The 22447-nt window shown below is 36.4% G+C and overlaps 1 protein-coding gene across 1 annotated transcript in view; it reads right to left on the bottom strand.

The window, feature by feature from the left end:
* PDZRN4 (PDZ domain containing ring finger 4) overlaps nucleotides 1-22447 on the bottom strand; it is a 115021-nt gene that overhangs the window by 37421 nt on the left and 55153 nt on the right. The window contains exons 2-3 of the mRNA XM_088141531.1: nucleotides 10093-10346; nucleotides 8435-8537 (exon numbers count right to left, since the gene is read on the bottom strand). Of these exons, the coding sequence (XP_087997657.1) occupies nucleotides 8435-8537; nucleotides 10093-10346 (357 nt within the window). The remainder of the gene's footprint in view (nucleotides 1-8434; nucleotides 8538-10092; nucleotides 10347-22447) is intronic.

The following is a 22447-nucleotide window of genomic DNA, read 5'->3' as shown; positions in this document are numbered from 1 at the left end:
CTTCTTTCAGTGGATTTAGAAATATTTTAGTAGTACATAAAGGTAGGCTAAAAGTAAATGTACAAAACTGAATGAGGTCATCTGCTCTTGAATGTAACAGAAGAGTGTGTAGCAGGCATCTTCTTCATGGAAAAACAGATAAAGGTAGCATAAAAATGCTTAACAAGCTACTCCAAAATTAAATTCACTTTTTTTTTTCATTTCTGTTTGGAGATAAAGACATTTCTTTATCTCTCAAGTAAAAATAAGGAATACCAATCCATGAAACAAAATGAGCTTCAGTAGCCTGGTATGTTCCCTACTTTGTGGTAAAACCAACAGAATCATTAGTAATAATACAGATAAATGTACCCATGCTAAATTTGTGGGGGGGGTTTCTCCCACCACTAATACTCCTGAATCAAGCACCATAAATTGGGATATTCATTACTTGTGACAACTACCCTGAATGGTGATGACCAGTTCTAAATAAAAAGTTTATACTCTGGTTCACCTCAGTGATTCATTACCAATATTCATTACCAAGTTGGTTTACAACAGAGGGGGGGAACCTTTGGTCTCCCCACGTGGCTGAACTACATTTTCTAACCATTGGAGATGCTGGCCAATAAGTCTATGTAAAGCTTCAAAGAGAGGCTTTGATCAATCAAGCCAACACTGGCGTATATAAGCCTATTAATCAAGCCTATGAAAATCAAAGAGGAAACTTGCTTTGAACAATGAATAGAATCAAGTGGCTGCAAAGCATCTGAGAGTCTTGTGAAGCAGATTTGATGGCTTTTCTGCTGCTTCTGTGATATTACAGATAGTATACAATGCTGCAAATTCACTTTCACCTATGGAGAATGTGAGGAGCAGCTGAGTGGCATAATGGGCTCTCTGATATGGTAACAAATATTTGGCCAACTCTGTTGGTATGGCAAAGTCAACCTTCTGGAGTCCTTGGTGCTCTCTGAGCTTGATTGTTTGCAAGCAAACAACCAAGCTCAGAAGGCACCAAGGACTCCACAGTTCAACCCTGAGCTACAGATATTCTCTTCTATGGAAAGTCAACACTGTATTCAGCTCGCTTCTTTCACTTTTTCAGCTCTTGGTTCCTTTCATGTGCCCTGTGAAAAGCTTCAATTTCACTCTCTCTGGCTCAGGGAAGGTCCTACTAACACAACCGGGTCCTCACCTCAGCTCTTAGCACTGAATATGGCTTAACACAGAGAAGTACAGTATGCGCTCTTGGATCAAACCTTACTCTTAAATTCAACATAATTAATAATTAATGTGTTGGATTAGGAGTGGGTAACTCAGGATCTAGTTTCCCCACAGCCATGGAATGGCTTTGAGCCATTCATTCTTTGTCAGCCCAAGTTACCTCAAATGCAAAATAGAAATCTAAGAAATAAAGACATAAATCTCAGTATATATGTAAGTCCCTCCATAGTAAGCCACTGGGTGCCAGGGAAATGCTTACAAAAGCCAGACAGAACGGGCAAAGCTGCAAAGACTGCTTTCTCTGTGGACAGCCTCTCTGTGTGGTGTTTTGTTTCCTTGGTCAACCTGCTCCTGCTGCCTAAGCCAGCTAGCTAACTAACAGTATTGTCAGCAACTCACAAGTCTAACACAAAGGCCAACCTTTCCTCTGTCCAGTCTGGCACTCCACTGACACCAGTGACAAGTCCCGTCCACATCCCCCAGGAGATGTCAACTATGACAACCTTCCTGGCACTCCAGAAAGCCCAGTGATCAGAGGCAACAAAGCTGAACTGCCCCACAAGCCTGACAAGCAACTGAAAACAAAATTCTAGACTTTTTATAGTTTTTGAAAGGTTTTATTTTTAAGTTTAAAGAGGACATTTTGTGCACTTGTTCAACCAGCACAAAGTAGGCTCTTTGCTAGATAAGTCAGGGTGCTATGCTGACCCTTCTATCTTTACCTCAAAAAAAAAAAACAAAAAACAAAACAAAAAACAAAACAAAAAAACAAAAAAACGAATGCAGGAGAATATTCCAAAATTTTATTGAGCTGACAAACGTGAATATACTTGGTTGATACTTGGCCTGATTAATATTCTCTAAACAGTTTACTATCCCTTGTATTTTCACCCCATCGTACCAAAAAAGAAAGCAGCTACAGGCAATTTTAAACTTTCTTATTATAACAATTAGCCTCTCTCCCCCATGACTCAATTCAGTCTACCCTCAAATTTCAAAGCGCAACATCCATTTGAATCATAGTTTCTGCAAATGTCCAACCCGAATGAAATCAGAGCTAATTCACACAAGGAGTATACAACTTTAATGGCTGTAAAATGCATTTGCATTTTAAAATAAAAAGAAGATATTCTGAAGTATTATTTTGATACAGAATTAAGAATGACCAATAGATTTGTATATAGTTTTATCAGCTTAATCTATGAACAGTTATTCTGGTGTAGCATCTCACACCATCCAGTTAAAGGCACTCCACACTAATATTCAGGAACAGCATTTATTCTTCCCTTACAAACCTGCATTGTATATAGCACAATCTCAATTCCAACTTTCTTGCATATTCCTTGTCCTAATCATATTGATCAATTTCTTTCCCTTCTCCACTAATTTTCTAAGTGTAATTGCAATGGAAAATTATAACTCTGACCATACTTCTGTTATGGATTATAACAAATATATGTTTTATTACGGCTGTGGTTAAAGACCACAATATTTCTTCAAGTCCTTTTACTTTAAATTACCCCTGGTGGCTGCAGAATTTGGCACTTGAGTTTTAGTTGCTCAAGGCATCTTCTGATTTGTATCAAGCTTTATATGGGGGACAGTAGTAACAGTAGTTCTTAGCTAAGATGTAAAGACAGATTGGGCTCAGATGAATTATTTTGCTTGGTTACTTCAGTAACCCTCACCAACTGTTGCTTCTCTTTGGTACTAAATTTAGATCTCTGAACTTCTGGACTAGGGAAACCAGTTTGCCTGTGCATGGCAGTAGCTGACACAATATAGCCACAGAATCTCCAAAGAAAACACTTGTGTTAAGTAAAGAAGTTATATACATAGGTCAGAGCCTACACAGTAGTAATTGTCATATGAAGCAAGACTGAGGTCTATGCCAATCACGTTTTTGGATTGTATTTATTCATAAGGTTTATGTAGCCACCCAACTGACAAACAGTTACTCCAGGTAACTTATATATGGTTAACAACACATGTTTTAAAAAGATACATGCTGAATTATATTTAAACTTAATTTGGGCTACTCCCTTTGTAAATGTAAGGGTGGAACTCAGCACTACTTACTTTTTTTCACATGAAGTTGATTTATAGGATCTAAAACATCTTAAAGTTTCAAGCATACATGAAGCACAGCCATACTTATAAAACCAATTGCATCATTTTCAAAGGGCAGGTTAAAGGCTCTGACAGAACCAGTTACAGGCTATCAGTTTAGTAATCTTTCTGTGTAAAAAATCCATAAACATGTCTTTTACAAGATAGACAAATCTGCCTTGGTCTAGTGGGCAAATAATCCATGTGTTGAAAAGACTCTAAATATGCATTCACAAGATAAGACAGAACTGTTACAGTCTGTTAGGTTCACTGGAAGCTGTTTTTAAAAAGGCTTTAAATAGTTATGTTGAACTTATTGACAGACTACCAAGAAAAATGAAGCCAAAGATGGTTTGAGCAAATCTGGAAATACCTAATTTTGCAGCTAACTCCACTGCAAAGTGCAGTAATTAATGAAGACTTTATTAAAATAGGACACTTTGCATGCTGTGTACGTTACATATGCAGTTAGCCAGTAGGTCTGAGCAGTTGGAAGAGCCATTATAGCATTCAGCTTCCCACTGCTTTATTTTCACCTTGACAAAGTGCAATCATGGAAGGCAGAACTGATGCAAGACAGTTTGCTGCTTAAGGTGAACATAAGGTAAAACCTTCCTTTCCTTGCACCTACAGAAGCCAACCAGGATGAAGCAAATCTTCATTCAATGCCAGCACAGGGATAGCAATCTCCATTGCACCAGAAGGAAGTAAGCTAGGTTAAGAGGGTTTAGGGCAGGCCAACTATTTTCTTGCCCACTAGCGTCAGTTGCCTTGGACAACTACTTCACTTGAACAAGAAGTTGGGAAGGCCTAATGTTGATGTTAGTAAATGCCAGTTTTCTTCAAAGCTTATACATATTCTTCAGACATCTATTCCTATATGTATATTTTGCATCCCTAATATTAGATTTCTATACATAGTTATTGGGCAAATGTGAATCACAAATTGTAGGATGGATAGGGGATGTAGGGGAAATTACGGGTACAGAGTTTCATTGTACTCTAACAGTTCATTTTCTTGTATTTTTATACTGCATGTAAGTAAAAGCTGATTCAGGGGGAAATGGAGATGTCGGAATCAGCTCCCTGAATGAGAAGCAGCCGACTAGGAAACTAGTGAGTGTAGTGAAAGGTTTTGATTTAGGCATTTGGACAAGTGTGGTGTTTGCCTATTATGTGTTGGAGAGTTTAGCAGGAATACCTGAGCAGATTGCTTTTGTAAGTGTTGTGAGCAGATAATGCTGACATTTCTGGGAGGGGGCACAAGATGAGGGACCATATTTCCACAATGATGGCAGGGGGAGATATAATGGGAAATGCCTTCTCTGTGTCTAGGAGGCTGGATCATTGGGCATCTTGGCCTTAGACTACTGCTGGTGAGCTCTAGGTCTGTATTTAGTAAGATATCAACCATCCATGATTTGGTGGTGGATGAGCAAGAAGACCTCAGATACATTATTGAGACCTGGTTGGTGAAATTTGCCCTCCAGGTTAGGGAAGAAGGATGGTGATGATAATTTGATCATAGGCAGTGGCAAGATGTGTTACTCCAGAGTATATTTATAGGAACATGAACTCTAGGGACAATTAAGGCTAATGAGTACTGGATCTTACAGCACAGCTGATGATGGAGTCTCCCATGCTTTCAGTATAAGGAGATTCAACTTTCATTTCCTGGAAGTAGGACCCAGCTGAGTTCATAGTAATCATTTGTCCCAGGGGATGTCAGCTCTGACTAATACATGCTAAACCCAGTGTTTACTTTAGAGCAGATGACTTGTGAGCTGAAGATGGAGAATGTTGCAATCATTTATTTGCTACTGTTGGATCACTTTTTGGTAAAGCTACAGATGGTCAGCACCTTAGACCTATGAGGATGGATGATTGGTTAGATACTCCACTCCAAGCACCCAGAGAGTTTTCTAAGGGTGTTTGGCGAAGCAGGCAATCACTTCCCTCTCATTCCTGGTTTTCTCAGAATATGGAGATTACCAAAGTGTTAGACCAGATGGCCCACATGTGGCCATGTTCTAGTTGCTGATTCTAGGTTTCTTGGTTTACTGAAATGTTCAGGGAAATGAAACAACTTAGTAGATGCCTAGAACAATTACTCAGTTTTGGTGATAGCTTTAGATGGTTCCACATGAAGGAGTGGATCCTTGATCTGTGAGTCTTCCTGGTGTGATGCGTTTTGCAGGAGCAGCAGGTAGAAGCTGTGGCCTGGGGTTCATTTGCCCACCCTTTCCTGGACCTAGAAGCCCTGATTTCTCATGTCCTTATCACAGCACTTTCAGGTTACTGTAAGATGTCTTTGAAAACTATTTGGAAAGTACAGCTGGTATGGAATATAGCAGCCACACTGCTAGGAGGGAGGAGCTTCTGCTGCTGCAGTGTAACACCAATGCTTGGGTCACAGCACTGGTTGCCAATAGCTTTCCAACCCCAATTCAGATTTCAATTTATAAAGGCCTGTATGGTATGTCCCTGGGTTACCGTAGGAACTGTCTCCTTCAAATAGATTTTGTCTTTCTTGTGTCTTATACAGTTAGCAAGGGAGGAGAAGCATAGGGTCCTGGCCCAATGAAAGATGCGGGGAAGATGAATCCAAAGCAGATTTTCTCTTTGGTGGCCATCAGATGTGTGCTGGCCCATTTGCTATTGTCCTTCTATAAGTTGGCTAAAACAATGTTGTTTAAGCAAGCATTTGAATTTTAGTGGTGTAGCTGGGTTGCCATTTTTGTTTGGGAGTTTATTTGTTCACCTGAGTTTGCAGGTGTTTTTATATTCCCTGCTTCATGAGTTTCATTGTATTCTATTATATTTTATTCTGTAAACTGCCTAGGAAGTATAGGGAGTGTATACATAGATGCAACAAATACTGAACAATGTAGTAAAGCATTTGATCCATCTGAACCATCAACTTCAGCAGAAGTTGGACAGGGACTAGGCACTCTTAAGTTCAGGAGGTTTCTGTAATGGAGTGGATTTACCACCCTAAGCCCAACCCGCCCAAACTGCACTGTCTTAGCTTTCTGCAGAGCCCAATTGCGTGGTGCTGATTTCTACAGTGTTTAATAAATGCTTCACTTGTCTCTTTAAGTTTAGGGTAAACTGAAGAGAAGCCTGGAATAGGAGCTCCTCTTTTCAAAGGCTCAAACACCGTCTTTCTGATCTTAATTGGCCAGATAAATATTCCTTTCTTTGGAACATTTTTCCATGACTGCAAGCCAGATAGCTGCTGCCTGATTTAAAGTCCGTATGAAATACATTTTATCTTAGTTAGTTGGTGAGTTTGCCTTGGGCTACTGAATCATAGCCGACAGTAAATTAATGATTATGATAGTGTGATTCGTTGAGATCGCAGGCTAGTGAAGCTATACCTGCCCATTTACCATTGTCGCAATACTTATGCTAGCTATTATAATAATAATAGTAATATATTATTGTGGATTCATAATAGTTATAAAGGAAGTTGATTGCTGTATTTATCTCTGTTTTTATATACAGTTTAGTTGCATTTTTAATGTATCAGTAATATCCTGATTAAATAGAAAACAGCTTGTTTAGCATTTTTAACTTTATGGTTTGGACTTTTAAATGATTTTTTATAAACTATTACTGCTTTGCAAGCGATTTTATGTACATACACTTTTAAACAACTCAGTAAACTACTAAAATTATATTCACCAAGAATGTAGTTGTTCCCCCCTGCCCTGTCTTTCTAAAACCAGGCTAGGAAAATCTATTTTCTTACCAATGCTGTGCTGAGTTATTCAGAAGTTACAAATAAAATTTCATCCTATGTAAACTCTAGTAAGCCAACAGTGTTTTATTTTATTTTCCTTTGTCCTAAGGGAAGAACTGTAGGCATCTTGGTCTTCTCTAAAGGGAGTGCCATTAAAGGTACTTATTTGCTTATTTATCAAAGATTCAGCTAGTCTATTTGATTTCCAAATATCAACCAAGGTTTCATTACACAGTTTGAAGGTAAGACAAATACTAGAAAGATAAATTGCTTCCCCCCTTTTATTTCCAAGTGCCAAGTATATAAGCTATTTAATGAGAAAGAGTAAAATCATATTTGCACCTTAAATCTATACCAAAAAATATTATATAAAATATCATAAAAGAGGATACTTGCCCCCTTGCACACTGGGTTAAAATAGACTGAATGACAATAAAATAAGGAGGAATTTTAGATTCTGAAATGAAAATCAAATAGAGAGAAAACATTTCTAAAAGTATATTGTTATTTGGACAATACACCACAGCTTTTTTAAACAGCTTACACAGCCACCCTGATATAATAAATACACAATAGATAAAGATATTCCTGGCTCTGCTTGAATGTTCCCATTGTCCTATATTCAGGAAATTTCACACAAAGGAAGTAGACAAAGACATTTTCAAGCTGTTGGGCCTTGATCTGGAATGAACTGAACTCATGCTCCTGTAAGATTAAGCTACAAATGCAGGGAAAAAATATTTTTCTACTCTCTTTTGCAATCAGATATCGAAGGCTGCCATCTTGTTTTATCTACTTACCTGGAAATAAGCCCTACTGTACTCAAGGGGGCTTGCTTCTGAGTAGAAACATAAAGGATAACAGTATTAATCAGTTATATATTTTGGTCAACCTATAAAACCAAGGCAGCTTTATATTTTGTATGAAGACTGATGTTGGGTATCAGCCTCATGAACCCATCATCCGGTATTCACAATATTCAGCTTCTATAGTATCCTTTCCAGACCCCAATAGCTCTGATTCACTGCATATACATAAATGAAACCAAACAGAAATATGTTGTTTTCTTATAAAAAATTTTATATAAAAAAAGAAATACATTGTTTTCTTTTTTATTGTCCTTTTCATGGTTTTTGAAAAAATGCACGTGTGCATGAGAACCAGAATGGTGTCTCTTTCTCGTCTACCTCAGTGATGGAAACTCACTGGGTGACTCACTTATTTTCTTTCAGCCCAGCCTATCTCGGAGTTGTTGTGAGAAAAAATAGGCCTTGTACTGCACTTAGATATAAGCATGTACCAACTTTTTAAAAAAGATATGTTTCTGTATATCTCTTCATATGTATATATGGAAGGCTGCAACAATTATCTTACCTCATACTCAAAGTCCTCAGTTCTGTCTACTTCAGCAGGCAGGTTGGATAGATATTCACTACTTTCATAAAATTCATGCTCAACTGGATGAAGAGAATGGCAGCTATGTGGAACAAAATAGCAGAAAAATAGGTTAGGCACAATAGCATATTTTCAAAACCAGTGAATAAACTATTTTATCATATTTGGAGCAACCTGAATGAATGCAGCCACAATGACATGAATGAAGCACCACCTCCTTTTACATACCACACACCTAAAAAGGGGAGGGGCTTCAATTGTACATAATCACAGCCACCATCTTGAACAAAAATGGGAGACTAAATTTCAGTATTCCTTCAAATATGGAGCAGACCAAACAATTTTGGGCAAATTGTATTTTAAAATAATTATACACAGTGTGCGGAAAGTATTTGGCTACGGATTGAAGGAATACTATGAGAATGTGTTGACTTCTCTGGCTTGTATTAGGTATTGGTGAAAAGTTTTGATTTAGGTCTTTTTGACTTGCACACTATTTCGTGAATAAAAAGTAGTTAGGAGCATCATTTGGGCAAATAGTTGGCAGGATGGTATGGACATTCAGAACAAGATGAAAGTGTTAGTTTGTTCCTCCATTTATCTTTTTGGGCAAAAATAGGACTTTTCATACTTCTTCCTGTAAGGCTGCAAAGCTAAAGGGTATACTGGATGCGAATGAAAAAAAAGCACATACAAGATAAAGTGGATGTATCTTTCTTGGCACTTAAAAATGATGCCTAGAAGAGAAGAAAAGATAATCATTCATGCTATGGAGGAAGATTCACTAAGAAAAAAACTAAAGGGGAAGAAACAGTTTATTCTCTTCAGTTTGGTACAGATAATCACATTAAAAGAGAAAAAATTAAAAAATTAATTAATTGGGATACATACTGTACATACACGCATACACATACATACACGCATACATCTTTCTTTGTAAAATTAATGAAACCGATAAATTCAGATGGGTAATTGCAGAAGTAACTAATAGTGTAGGCATCTGAACAGAGAAAATGCTTGTGTTGTTACAACTATATATTTTCCACATAATTATAACCTTCATACTTATGCGGAAAAACTAGGAACTTCCAGCACTGCATAAGAACATAAGAAGGGTGGATCAGACAAAAGATTCATTTAATCTTACAATCTGTTTCTCATAAAAACTAACCCCATACCTTGTAGTATGAAGGGAGAAACACCCTTCCACAACTATCCCTCACCATATTTAGAAACATAGCATCTCTTCAATATCCATCCTCCTCCATCTTTGTCTAATCTTTCTTAAGGAGGATTTCAAGATATCAGAATAACTTTTTCTTAAACAGGGCTGGCAACTTCCTTATGGACCTGCTAGTTTGCCCTATGTGTCAGCTGAGAATTCCAAAACTGCGAAGACTCATGGGTCCAAGGTAGAACAAATACTTTATTTTCCTGGGTTCTAGTTCCTATCATTTCTGGGTAATGCTGGGCAAAATCTTATCTGAAACTTTGAAGAGTTACAGCCAGGCAGTTATGAAAAACTAGGTTAGATGCATGAATTGCTTTATGCAGTATAAAACAGAGTCTTATGTCCTTATAAATTGGTGGTAATAAGGATTTCTTGCACAGTTTGATAGCTAAATATTATTCCATACCTGTCAGAAAGCAGAAAGGGACAGACATCAGGTACTGGAGGTGTTGATGGCCTTAACTTGGCCAGAGCCATAATGTGTTCAAACGTAATATCTGTCTGAGTGCTAGCATCCATCAGCTGAACATCCTGTGTGCTCCCATGTGTTTTAATAAGAGGTGCTCGTCGTAGAACCTGGACTACTATGGGCTCCTTTGCATTACAAAAAGCCTCCACTGCCTCTTCATGAGTAGCTTTGGAGAGATCTTTCCCGTTGACCTAAGCAAAACAAAGGTTCCATAAATTAGTGTGTGTGTATGAAATACAACGTTGTGATAATCATGATTTCATAATTTGTATTAATACCATACAGTTAGAAACTAGGAGTAGATTTAAATATTTGGATAACTAAAAAGTAAAATATGTTACACCCGATGAACATAGTGTCACGTACATATTCATCACCTAACAGTGATGAATATAGTGTCACGCAATCAATGTTATCTTCCATTTTCCAAAAGAAAAAATATGATCAGATGGTCCCATAGTCTTAAAATATTCAAAATGAAACGATCCATATCTGTACTTAACTATTGTATTACTCTTGGGCAATACTGAATGAGACATGAAGCTGAAAAAAACTGATGCAAATCTTTTTTATAATCTCATTGTTCCCTGTTATTCATAGCCCACTTTGTATCTGATGCTGAGGATAATGTTGTGTTAAATAAAGGCCCCATTGGTTATCAACAGAACAAGGCTCTGTTTCTTGCCTCTGAAATGAATTACTAATGTGATACCTTGAATCAGGCCTACTAAGCCTTTAAGTCTATATTACTATAGGGACTGTAAATACACTCACTAAAAGTGAAAAGAGAGATTTAAAAGAAGATCTAGCATACAATCACTTTGCAGACATAGCCAAATTAGTCTCAGCTATCAGCATGTAAAATGGGCATAATACAGTCAATTTGAATGCATGAAAATTGATTTAAAATATAACTATATTTTAGGTATTTGCTTGTTTATTTTATCTTGCTCTTCTTTAAAAAGCTCTCTATGTGGCTACTGAAAATATCAATAACTATTTCTTAAACAATCTGAACTTTCTCATTACAGAATATAGCAGGAGATCCCTAACTAGCTGCCCTATAGAACACAGAAGGTCTAATGCCCACTTGCTAAGACTCAGCTAATTTCTTAAGGTAGGAATTCCCCATAAGTTCTACTGTTTCAATCAGAATAATATGACTATACAAGAAAATTATTTCATTTCACAGTACATGTCAAATTCTCACTGAACTTTTTTCCCCAAATTAAAAATAAAAATCATGACCTTTAGAGTTCTTTCATCCTCATGTGATTTCCTTGTAAAATATAAAGCACTTAGGACACAACCCTTCTTCTCTTAATCATCACTTGAAGTTCATCAACACAGTTAGCTATTCTGTGTAAAGGTCACACATTTTATAAATCCTGTACAATCCAACAGAAAAGCTACACAGCTTAACTGTAATTCAATGACAGCTAAGTGAGTTAACTTTTCATTAAATACTATTTTAAAAATTAAGAATTAGAATCTTGGTTTTCATAGCTTCATGGCCGCTAATAGTGAAGAAGAACTGTCACTCACTTTTAGACTATACTCTGAACAATGCAGTTCAAACATACCTATTCACCTACTAGATTAGATAGGTAAAAGGCAGATATAAGTGTGATCGACCAGCCTAATATTCTAGAGGTATTGGCTTCTGCCGTTGCTCCCTTCGATTTCAGAAAAGAGATTGGAATACATGTGCTGGAACAGATGGGATAATTAATCCATAAGCAACTTGTGAATGTTAAGTGAAGAACATATTTCTTCGCATAGAGACCATATCACTGCCTTGTTTAATAATGCTTCTGTTTAATGAACTCTCTTTGCCTCTTGGATAAACTGTGAAGCCTAGACCACTTGTTAAAAAGTTCCCCAGAGTGGCTGGTGACTGCCATTTGGAAGACTGCCACCCCTCTCTGATTAACTCCCTAAATCCAGCCACAGGCACATATTCATCAATACAAAAAATCACAAGAAAACAGCTTTTTTTGTCATTAATGCACAAACATCCACATGCTAGTTTAAACAACCAACTGACATTGGCAGACTGCCATTTTCAAAGACAGGCCTACACTACACAATGGCTTTGCCAAACACAAATCAGATTTGTGAAATGAAACACAGGGAAGGAAGGAAGGCAAGATTGTAAACTATATAATCAATAGCAAATACCTATACAAGGTTGTCTCCATGGCTATGATCAGACCCACAATAGACTCACCACACACATTTTCTTGTTTTGGTTTGTATATGTTTGTTGAATCTAATCTTAACCTTTGGTTATTACTGATTTCAGTTATTCCTGGGAAAAATGAACTGCCTTTACAGATGTTAAGTTTTATCAATAAGAATTAAATAGACAAAGAACTATGCTTACAAAATGTACATGATCAAGTATCACATTATTAAGTTACATGAGAGAGAGAGAGCTTTGATGATTACAGTCATTCATATAAATTCACCTTTGAAAATGCAGCCATACTCCATTCAGGGATAATGTTATATTTTTGGCATTGAGTTTTATTAGGGACTATGTCTGGAAATAATCAAAGTGCCTTGGATTATTATCAGTGCTATACTTGAAGGAAATCTCAGAATATGCATGTTACATATAAACGGGGTTAATTAATTAATTATTGTCGTTGGTGGCTTTAAAATCAACAGTGAGAAAAAGGAGAGATCAAGCACTCAGAAAACTCCCTAATTCCTCTCCAAGGTGCCGTTTCAAAATATCCACCATACAATGAAAGATACTCAGTCCGATGATCATGCTGTCACAAAACAAAATGAACTACTGGGAATCTGGAATATATTTAGTCGGCATATACGACGTCCAGATGATAATCCAAATGTGAGGCTTTCCCAGATGGTGACTTAATGAGTCTGGAGTGCATTTAATATGCAAATTGCTTGTTATATTGACCAACTGATTTTTAATTACTGTAATTCTGCCTGATGGTGATATATATTCACCTAGTTGTAATACACATAAAATACATGAAGTCATCATTTAACCTAATTGGAATTTCTCAGTTAATTATTACAAACTTTAAAAATGTTTATTTTGCTTGGCAAATCACTCACCTGCATATTGTAGGTGAAGTACTGAAATCTATTATGTACAGCATTTTTTTTTCTAGATAATGAAAAAAAAAATCCAGTGACTTTGAGTGACACTTGTATTATAATAGTTCATCTCTTTTATCCTATACAGATATTTTAATGTTTTAATGTAAGGGAAGCAATAATAAAATAGCTAAAGGTATTCTGAGGTAGATATTTTCCGCTCAATAAATGGCTCAGATTTCTACTTCCATATTATTTACAGTTCCCCCTCCCTTTCTTCAAAAACATTTCTTTAAAAAATAAAAAAGATCCAAACAAGGCACCCAGCAACAACTAGGAGAGAGGAATAAATGGGCCACTTATCACTGTCATAACAACTCATCCTCTACCAATGCTTGACACTCCAGGTCTTCTCTGAACTGAGCAGTTTAAAAAGATAGATGGTTGCCTTCTGGCTAATTGTGGGAGTTCTTTCATTACTACAAAAAGTCTTTTTATATCTTGTGACTTTATAAGCAGTGAATAATGAGACTTAAAATCTTTCAAAAAAGCATCCACTGATCAAATGGTACAGTAACTTATGGATAGGGTGACCTTTCTACTTGTCGAGTTACTTCAAACTGCTGCTGTTGGCACATTATTTAAATTAGCCATTTAGAGAGCGTAGCTAGGCATGAGACAGATTCTTCTCTTCCCCTCACCCCGTCCTTTCTCTATTAAGAAAAATACCTATCCAAACTGAAAATTTAGAAGCAATCAAGCACAGCAACAGATACACACTCTCCATGTTGCTGATGCGATATGACATCAAAAAGGCAAAAACATTGCCAGCAGCTAGGCAAGATGACTTGGCACCAAGATTAGCTCTGTCTGCCAGTTCTGGACATCTAACCCTAAGAGACGGTGCTTTCCTAGCTATGGGCATATCCATGTCTGGTGAAAGGGTTGTCATGTTCAGCGAGGCTCCTGAAGCAGACGCTGCACCTGTCAGTGCTGTGAATGTTCCCCTTGGCCATGTTAGAATCAGAAGAGTAACAGCATGAATTCCCCCAGACAAAGCAACACAAAAATATGCAAAAGAACATCTAAAGCGATAATTATGACCTAATAGCGGGAAGTCTTGGTTGTGAGTCAGAAAGTCACTGTCTGAAATTTCATGTTAGCCAAGAATTAACTGAGTGGCTTTATCTTCTAGAAAAAATAGTTGTATTAATGTATTGCATCAAAAAAAAAAAAAAAAGATTTTGTGGCATATTAAATCATTGCAAATGTTATTATGACATAGGGATCGAATAGCAGGCTCCACTTCATCAGTTTATTTCATTTCTTATATCCAATATAGATATAAAGTTAATGGCCAAGTTACAGAATCAGATAAGCAATATTACATCTAAGGAATGTTTCCAATGTTGCTTTCAAGAAGTCATTTATTAGGGTTTATACCGTAGAACCTACATTTCATTTCCATTTGGCCTCATCATTAACTGTCCTTCCTCTTTAAACTATGGGTTTGTTTGTATAAACGCGTATCATAGAATAATACTCTACACATCTGTTATAGATATTATATAAAGAGAGTATATCGCACATTATATAATATATTATTATATTATATTTTTTGTATTGTATCATCATATCATATCATATTTAGTACATGCAATTTTCTTGGCAACATTTTTGAAAGTAGTTTGCCCTTGTCTTCTTCCTAGGGGTGAGAGAGTGACTGGCCCAGAGTCACCTAGCTGGCTTCTGTGCCTAAGACAGGACTGGGACACCCTTAACCACTAAACCAAACTGTCTGTCTGTCTGTCTGTCTCTATATACACATGCACATGCCCATATGCCCACAAACACACAAACACACACACACAAACCTATCATGTTATTTCCCTTCAAGTTAAGCAATGTTATGCATAGTGCAGAAAAGGGGTAAGAAACAGTACACAAAGAAATTAAAGGCATAAATAAGAAAAAGGAAAGGAAAAGTGGCTAAAAGTAGCTTACACCAACATCATTTGCTATTGTGATGGCTGGTGTGGGTCTTCCGGGCTGTGTGGCCGTGTTCTGGAAGTTTTGTTTCCTAACGTTTAGCCAGCATCTGTGACCGGCATCTTCAGAGAGCAGGAGCACAGACAGGAGCGGTTCTCTCTGTGCCCAGGCACATAGAGAACTGCTCCTGTCTGTGCTCCTGCTCTCTGAAGATGCTGGCAATCGTCAGTGTTCCCCTTCTTATCCTTAACTTGTTTAACCTTTTGTAATATACTTCTTTTACACATATAAACATAACCATTTTCACTTCTTTAAACAGATATTCATTCCTTGCAACAGACTACTTATTACCCGATACCTTTATACCAGAGTTGTATGTCTTAAATTTTCTTCAAGCATTTTTCCTTCTTTAGTAAATATTCTCCAAAGTACATAAATTCTCAATAGTAGCACCAGTTCTGTGGAAATCAGCCTGGTCTCTTCCCTGATTGTATTAAGATGCTAAAACAGAACTGTTCCAGAAGGTGTTATAATTAGATTGAGCCATCTCTGTTTCAGGTTTTGGGTTGTTTTATTTTTGAATTGTTAATTTATCATAATCATATTTTATGCTGATTTCATTCCTACATTGGATGTTACACTATTTTTTATATTATGTTAACTGTCAAGAGTTGTGATATAAATGTAATTAGTCATCATCATCTCATCAACTTGTTACAGGTTTTTTTTTGACATTTTGTGTATACTCTGTAATTGTATACTCTATTTTCCTATGAAACACAATTACCTTGGTCTTTAATACATTAATTTTAGATCCATACTCATTGTTGCATCATACAATCTATCTAACAATCACTGCAAATCAACCTCAGGCAACAAAATGTCATCAACTTTGTTATTAAGCCCACATTCCCTCATTTCAATTTCATCTCAAATCATTTAATTTTTTTTTTTAAATAATTCACTGTCCTTGAAGATTCTTGCTTAACCCTCTTCACCCACCCAATTTTTTTTTTGCATCAATATTACTCTAGTTTCTCTGCTTCTTTTAATCTTTTTTATTTTAATCTTAACTGTTCCTTGTTTTCTGTTACGATATTCTTTTAAACCATCTATTTATCTGTATATACATAATAAAATATCTTTCATCCTGATTTCTTGCAATGATTATTCTCTTATATGAACTTATCTCATCTAGAGCTTCTGTCATCATTCCACCAAGAATTCTTTTTCACACTTCCCAATAGCATAACTCCACATACCTCTGTGTCACTATGTAACATATTTTCACTCTATTCCAAGCAGCCCCTATATTCTCTTTTCTTAGGCACACCTTCCACTCATTCTGTGAGAAATTAATCTATTTTCTGATACGTTTTTCATACAGGACTCATACGACTTCTCATACTTGCTTTTCCTGTTGTTCTATTTTCATTCTATTTTCTTTCATTTCTTGCTTTAATGTCTCTTTCTCCCAAAATCCACTCTTGACTTTATCCCCTATTCGGAAATTCTTATCTCTCTTATATCTTTCACTGATTTTCTCAATCTTCTATAATGAATTATTAAATCAATCATCCTTTTGGATTTATATTCATTCCCTTGGCGTGCATACATAAAAATGGAGTTATGCTTAAAGCACATATTCAAAACAAGTATTCATAATTCACCATTCTCATTCAATCTCAGGTTTCTGAATGTCCCAATATTTTTTTCTATACTGTCTTGTTTTGTTTCACCATCCTTGCATCTCACCTAACAGAATATTTTGTCTCCCTCAGATCACATTCATTTGGAATGTTCTACAATTTTCTCCAAAACTTCATCTTTGGTTCTTCCATTATCCGCCTTCACTAGAATTAATATGCAACTATTACCAGCCTATGGATACTCTTGGTTTCCCCAAAACACAGAATTCCTTTCCTTTCCTTTCCTTTCCTTTCCTTTCCTTTCCTTTCCTTTCCTTTCCTTTCCTTTCCTTTCCTTTCCTTAATTCATGTAGTTAACCATTTACAGTCGTCCACATGGTATGGTCATCACATGATGGAGCCACAGATTTCTCTCTTCATTGGCTATGATAGCTGTGGTCAATCAAGGCTTTCATTTAACTGTTTTTAGAAATATAGAAAAGGTATAGATTAGCAGCCTAAGTCACATCCACAGCACATGCAATACTACCTGCTAATGCTAAGAGATGTACATATATTCACCCAAATTTCTTAACTCTTTCTTATATAAAACTCCAGACCAGAAATGCTTTATGCTCAGTCTTTTACAAACATCAGAATCTCTGCAGAAAATGGTTCACTATGGGTCTTGCTCAAGAACCATCTAAGGATCAGCCTATGTTGAATACAAGTCCTATTTAGTTCAACAGATGTATTGCTTGGGAAAGATGGTATCCGATGTTGTCCATCCATGAATGGAATGAAAATCATGTGCCTTCTGTATGCCCCCAAATATTTCTGGATTTGGGGAGGGCATAGCAGTTCAGAAAGAAAGCAAGACTTTTTTTTATATTGATGAAAGCTCATGTGAGTTATATTACATCTAACTTTCAGAAAACCTATGACTGGAGCTGAGAACTATATGCCAACATATGATTAAAAATTAGATAAGAAATGTTAGAACTATTTTCAGAGACTTTATCTTGCTCTGAATAGTAGTAGAAATCTCGTACAGACAATTATCAGGTAAAAGAAGGTAGTAGGCAGAACAAAACTATAAAAAAATATCCATTCAAGGTGGAGGGAAGAAGGGAAACAATTGGATTTTGCTGAAATTCTAATATCAGTATTTCAGTTTCATACACACAAACAGGTACATTCTGTTCTGACTAGGAATTATTATTTAATTTTTTCCCCATGTATGTTAGCTTTCCTCCATAAATTGTTCTGCTCTGCATATTTTCCTGCTCAATGTACAATGTTGTAATTGAGAATTCTTGCTACAAAGAAGTCAAATTGAAAAGCAGAGCTTTGCCACATAGAAGTGTATATAAGAGACACTGCAAAATATAAGCAAATATCTCACACCTGAGAAGTATATAAATCACTTTCGACGATCCATTCTGCTATTTGATTTTGCCCTGGCACTTGTTGGGCTTAGTCACTGACATGGAACTGTGGTAAAAAGGCCAGGCCACTAGGGAAATTTGGCAACCTCAATGTCTGAAAGTGAACTAGATGACCTCCTTCTTTCATCACTCTAAGTACTATTTTTCATCCTTAGCATAATAATATGCTGCTGTTTTACAAAGTCTTCTGGCTATCTCTGCCCACCCTCTCTTTTTCTCTCTCAGTCATAATGAAACAATACGTTGATACCTAGTTCATAACACAGTTTTTAAACAAATCCAGTTATTACTTTTAAACAAATATTTAAAAATGTTTGTTTTCAGAAAGCACATTTGAAACACTGTTAGACAAATGGCGTAAGACATTAAAATTCATCTTTTACATTTTGAGTATTGCTAGGATGCAGTATGATTGTTTTGACTTTACATTTAGGTCTCTTTGATAGAGACTGGAGAATCTGGATATTAAGCTTGAGAAAAAGATGACTGACAATACTTTCAAATGTCTGAAGAGGTGTCACACAGAAGAACCCCTTGATCTGTTCCTTATCATTCCAGAGTATAAGGTATGATTTTAAATTAAAGAATGGCAAATTCCAGTTGAATATTAATGAGGGAGATGGCAAACTCTCATTTATCAGACATGTTCAAGTAGAAGAGGGACACTGCATGAGACTGTGGGCTGTAAATTTACAGTGGGCTGTAAATGATCCCTTCTGATGATTTTAATGAATCTTTGAAAAACCCAAGTGACCTTTTATTTTATTTTTTGTTTTTTAGGCTAAACTCATCCCTTGAACTTATAACATTTACCATATTTTTGTGCTCATTTTCATTATGCTTGCCTTCTTTCTTCTATCCATATCAAACAGAAAAGGTGTGTGAAATATGAAAAGGTCTGCTTGATGAAAATGCCTCTCAATGCAGCCTAGAGCATGATCTGTGCCACTGGTTAGAATGAGCTGGGATCTGCAGCAACATAAATCTCAGGTAGCAGGAAAAGGAGTCTACCTGCAAAGCAAGATAACTCTGCCAATTACAGGGGCAAATCTGACCTAGATATGACTAGTGGACAAAGGTCAGTGTGTGCTGGAGATAGATCAGTGACAAAATGCAATTTTTCTATGTACATTGAAAGTCTCACTAGGCCTATTGCACATAGTGGTAGATAGCATCACCTTCCTATCCCAAGCCCCCTTGTTCTTAAAAAGCCACCCTTCCATTGGCACTAAGAGAAAGTACTTTAACTGAGAGGCTTGACAACAAGAGTGCTAGGGTGAGCCCCACAAGAGTATTGTTTTCCTGCTGTCGAAAACCCTAGAACTGAGAGCTTAGTCAGGTAGATAGTGCACTAATAACATGTTTTTATTCTCTCGACACACATAAAGCAAATACATTAAACAGCAGGGATTCCTGGCTCATTATAAAAGTCAGTAACTTCCTGCTGGTTAATGTATTGTACTGCATGTGTTTGAAGTGAAATTGAGGTGTTAGTCCTTTAAGTACATAGAAAAAGTCTGAAAAACTACATACAATACTATGAATATTTACTTCTAAATATGCCTATGGATACATCCTATGTGAAATAATATCAGTTCTGGTTTTGGTATAGGATTCATGAATTCATTCTGTACTTTAAAGCCTATGTATCAAACATATAACCACTCTCCTTTGCAGTAGATTTTACTACTGTGTTTGTTCTGTTAACATACATACTGCAGAAGAATCTTTGAACAATTTTCAGCAAGGCTAAATTGATTAAAAAAATGACAATATGTCAAAACACTAAAAGGGAAAGTGGAAGTAAAACAAGTTGTTTATGAATGATTTAGGGACCAAAAACTGCCCTTTGAAATGCCATTTCAAAAATAATAATTTTGCTTAAATAATTGAGCATTTTTAAAAAATGGCAATATATCTATAGAGGTAAAATGTAATAATGTGATGTCCCAAAAGAGCAATTTAGGAGGAGTAGCTAATACCATAATGGTGGAACACCTACCAAGTCACAAGACTACTGTAAGTCAGCAGTAGAATGAGTAGAGAGCTGGCTTCTACGGTAGGCAGGCAATTATTGATTCACTACAGCATGGCTTTGATAATTTATCAACTGCTGCTGAGAAGGAAGGATTTGGGAAAGGTTAAGGAGCAATCCATGTTTACAGTAGAAGAAAGGGCAGGATGCTGTTATAGTGATATGCTAGAAATGAAGGCTATGGTGACAAGCTAGTACAGCTGAAGAAGTCTCACGTGTGGCTAGTACACTGATGTAGAACCTTCAGGTTTGTCTAATAGACATTATCTTGACAAAGGCCCTGGCCTCTGCAAGTTTTCACCAAGGATTTTTCTTGCTAAGTAATTCCATGTTAAGGCTGTTGGAATCTGGGAGGTGGAATATTAACCAGGTTGATTTACAGACCTGCCATCATCCTCTGACTCCATGAATGTACTAGTTGCCTAGGCTCTGACTTTTTCCTGAACTACATCAGATTACAGATAAGTGCCTGTGAGATTGTAAATCAATTAAACACCCGCTTTGCAAAAGCATTCAGGTGTGCAAGTCTTCTTTAGCAAAGGTCATAGAGTTTGAAGAGGCAGGAAGTCTCCTGCATATGCGAAGGAAAAACTAGACTGAAGTTTATATATTCTTGCTATTCTTAATAAACTAAGCTACTACTTTTTAACTGTTTATAAAAAGTCTTAGTCATTTTATAAAGAACAAACATACCAGGATACAGAGAACAAGACACTGCAACAGGACGGCCTATCTAGATTTATTATTACTATTTATTACTATTAGATTTCCTTCACTAATCTCCTGCCCTCTCCTGTAATAAAATGGTGAGTGTATGGTACAATCCATTCCTATAGGGATATTTGCAAGGATATAAACAAGCACCATCTAAATATCACAAAACAATGGAGGAAGGTGAAGCAGATGCTGAGAGACACAGGCATATACTGTACTGTTGCTTCTTACAGATATCTTTCCTCTTCATCTCATGGGGAATCACATCATTATTTCCCAAACAGATGGAGACTTTTAAAACAAGTAAGTATGTGGCTAAATCCTGAACGTGTGAGGAAAACGAATATTATTATCAGTTAGAATTTAGCAATGCACGCAGCTTTATTTCTCTAGGCCCATCATTATTATAAAGATTTTAAAATAAATACAGGTTAAGTTCAATTTGGTTATTTCTTTGGCTTCAAGACGTTTAAGGAAAATATATGACAAGTTCTTCTCACAGTCAAATAATTTAGATGGTTTTGATTAAATGTACAAACATAATACTTTGAACACTGGCCAAAATATATTCTTGGGAAATCATCCCTATTTAAAATTTGCACAAGAATGAAAAACAACACAACAGGCAATTTGCTATCATGATCTTACTGTTGCAGAAATAGTGTTTAGGGCATAAACATAAATCTGTACCAATTCCTAGGTGACTCAGTATCAAGGTTATATTGCTATCTGCACAAATATTGGCAGGCAAGCAAAGGTAGGATATAGAAAAATAATAAAAAGGATAGTTTATTCTCATAAAACTTTTAAAATAAAAAGTAGGTTGGGGCCCAAAGATCCAGGCAACTTCTCTTTTACACCTTGCCCTGCTATGTCAACTCCCAATGCTTACATAGAATTCTATTGCAAAAGTTTGGACACCTTTCATCCAGTACTTTGTAATACTTCTTTCGGCAGAAATAACAGCTTCCAGACATTTAAATATTTCATAGATACTTTGGAAGTTTCTTTTGGGATATTGTCTTTCTCTTAATTCCACAGATATCTGCTTGTTTCATTTCATTTGTTAATTCCTCTTAGTCTTCTTACATTACAAATCAGTTTTCCATCTGCCATGGTCATTATTAGAAAGACCCATAGATGTGACCACCGCCCAATCATAATGGCTTTGGTTAAGTAAAGCTTTCATTTAACAAGAAGGTGTAAACTAGGTTACAAACTGTAATTATACCTGTGCTAGATGCAGCATTCCCTGCTAATGATAAAGATAATCAGTTTTGGTACATTTTAGCCTGTATATCACAAACAAAACCAAAACCCAATTGATTTCTAGGATGGTCAGGGTATTCTTTGCAAACTAGGATATCCAGTCTAGACTACCTTGCATGGCAACATGCTATTGC

The sequence above is a fragment of the Python bivittatus genome, unplaced genomic scaffold (assembly GCF_059951505.1).
Source record: "Python bivittatus isolate LINGU-HERP-01145 unplaced genomic scaffold, Pbiv_v1 ctg000330_np1212, whole genome shotgun sequence".
Classification (NCBI taxonomy): Eukaryota; Metazoa; Chordata; class Lepidosauria; order Squamata; family Pythonidae; genus Python; species Python bivittatus.
The sequence above is the reverse complement of the archived record's forward strand: the minus strand, read 5'-3'. Positions and strand labels throughout refer to the sequence as shown.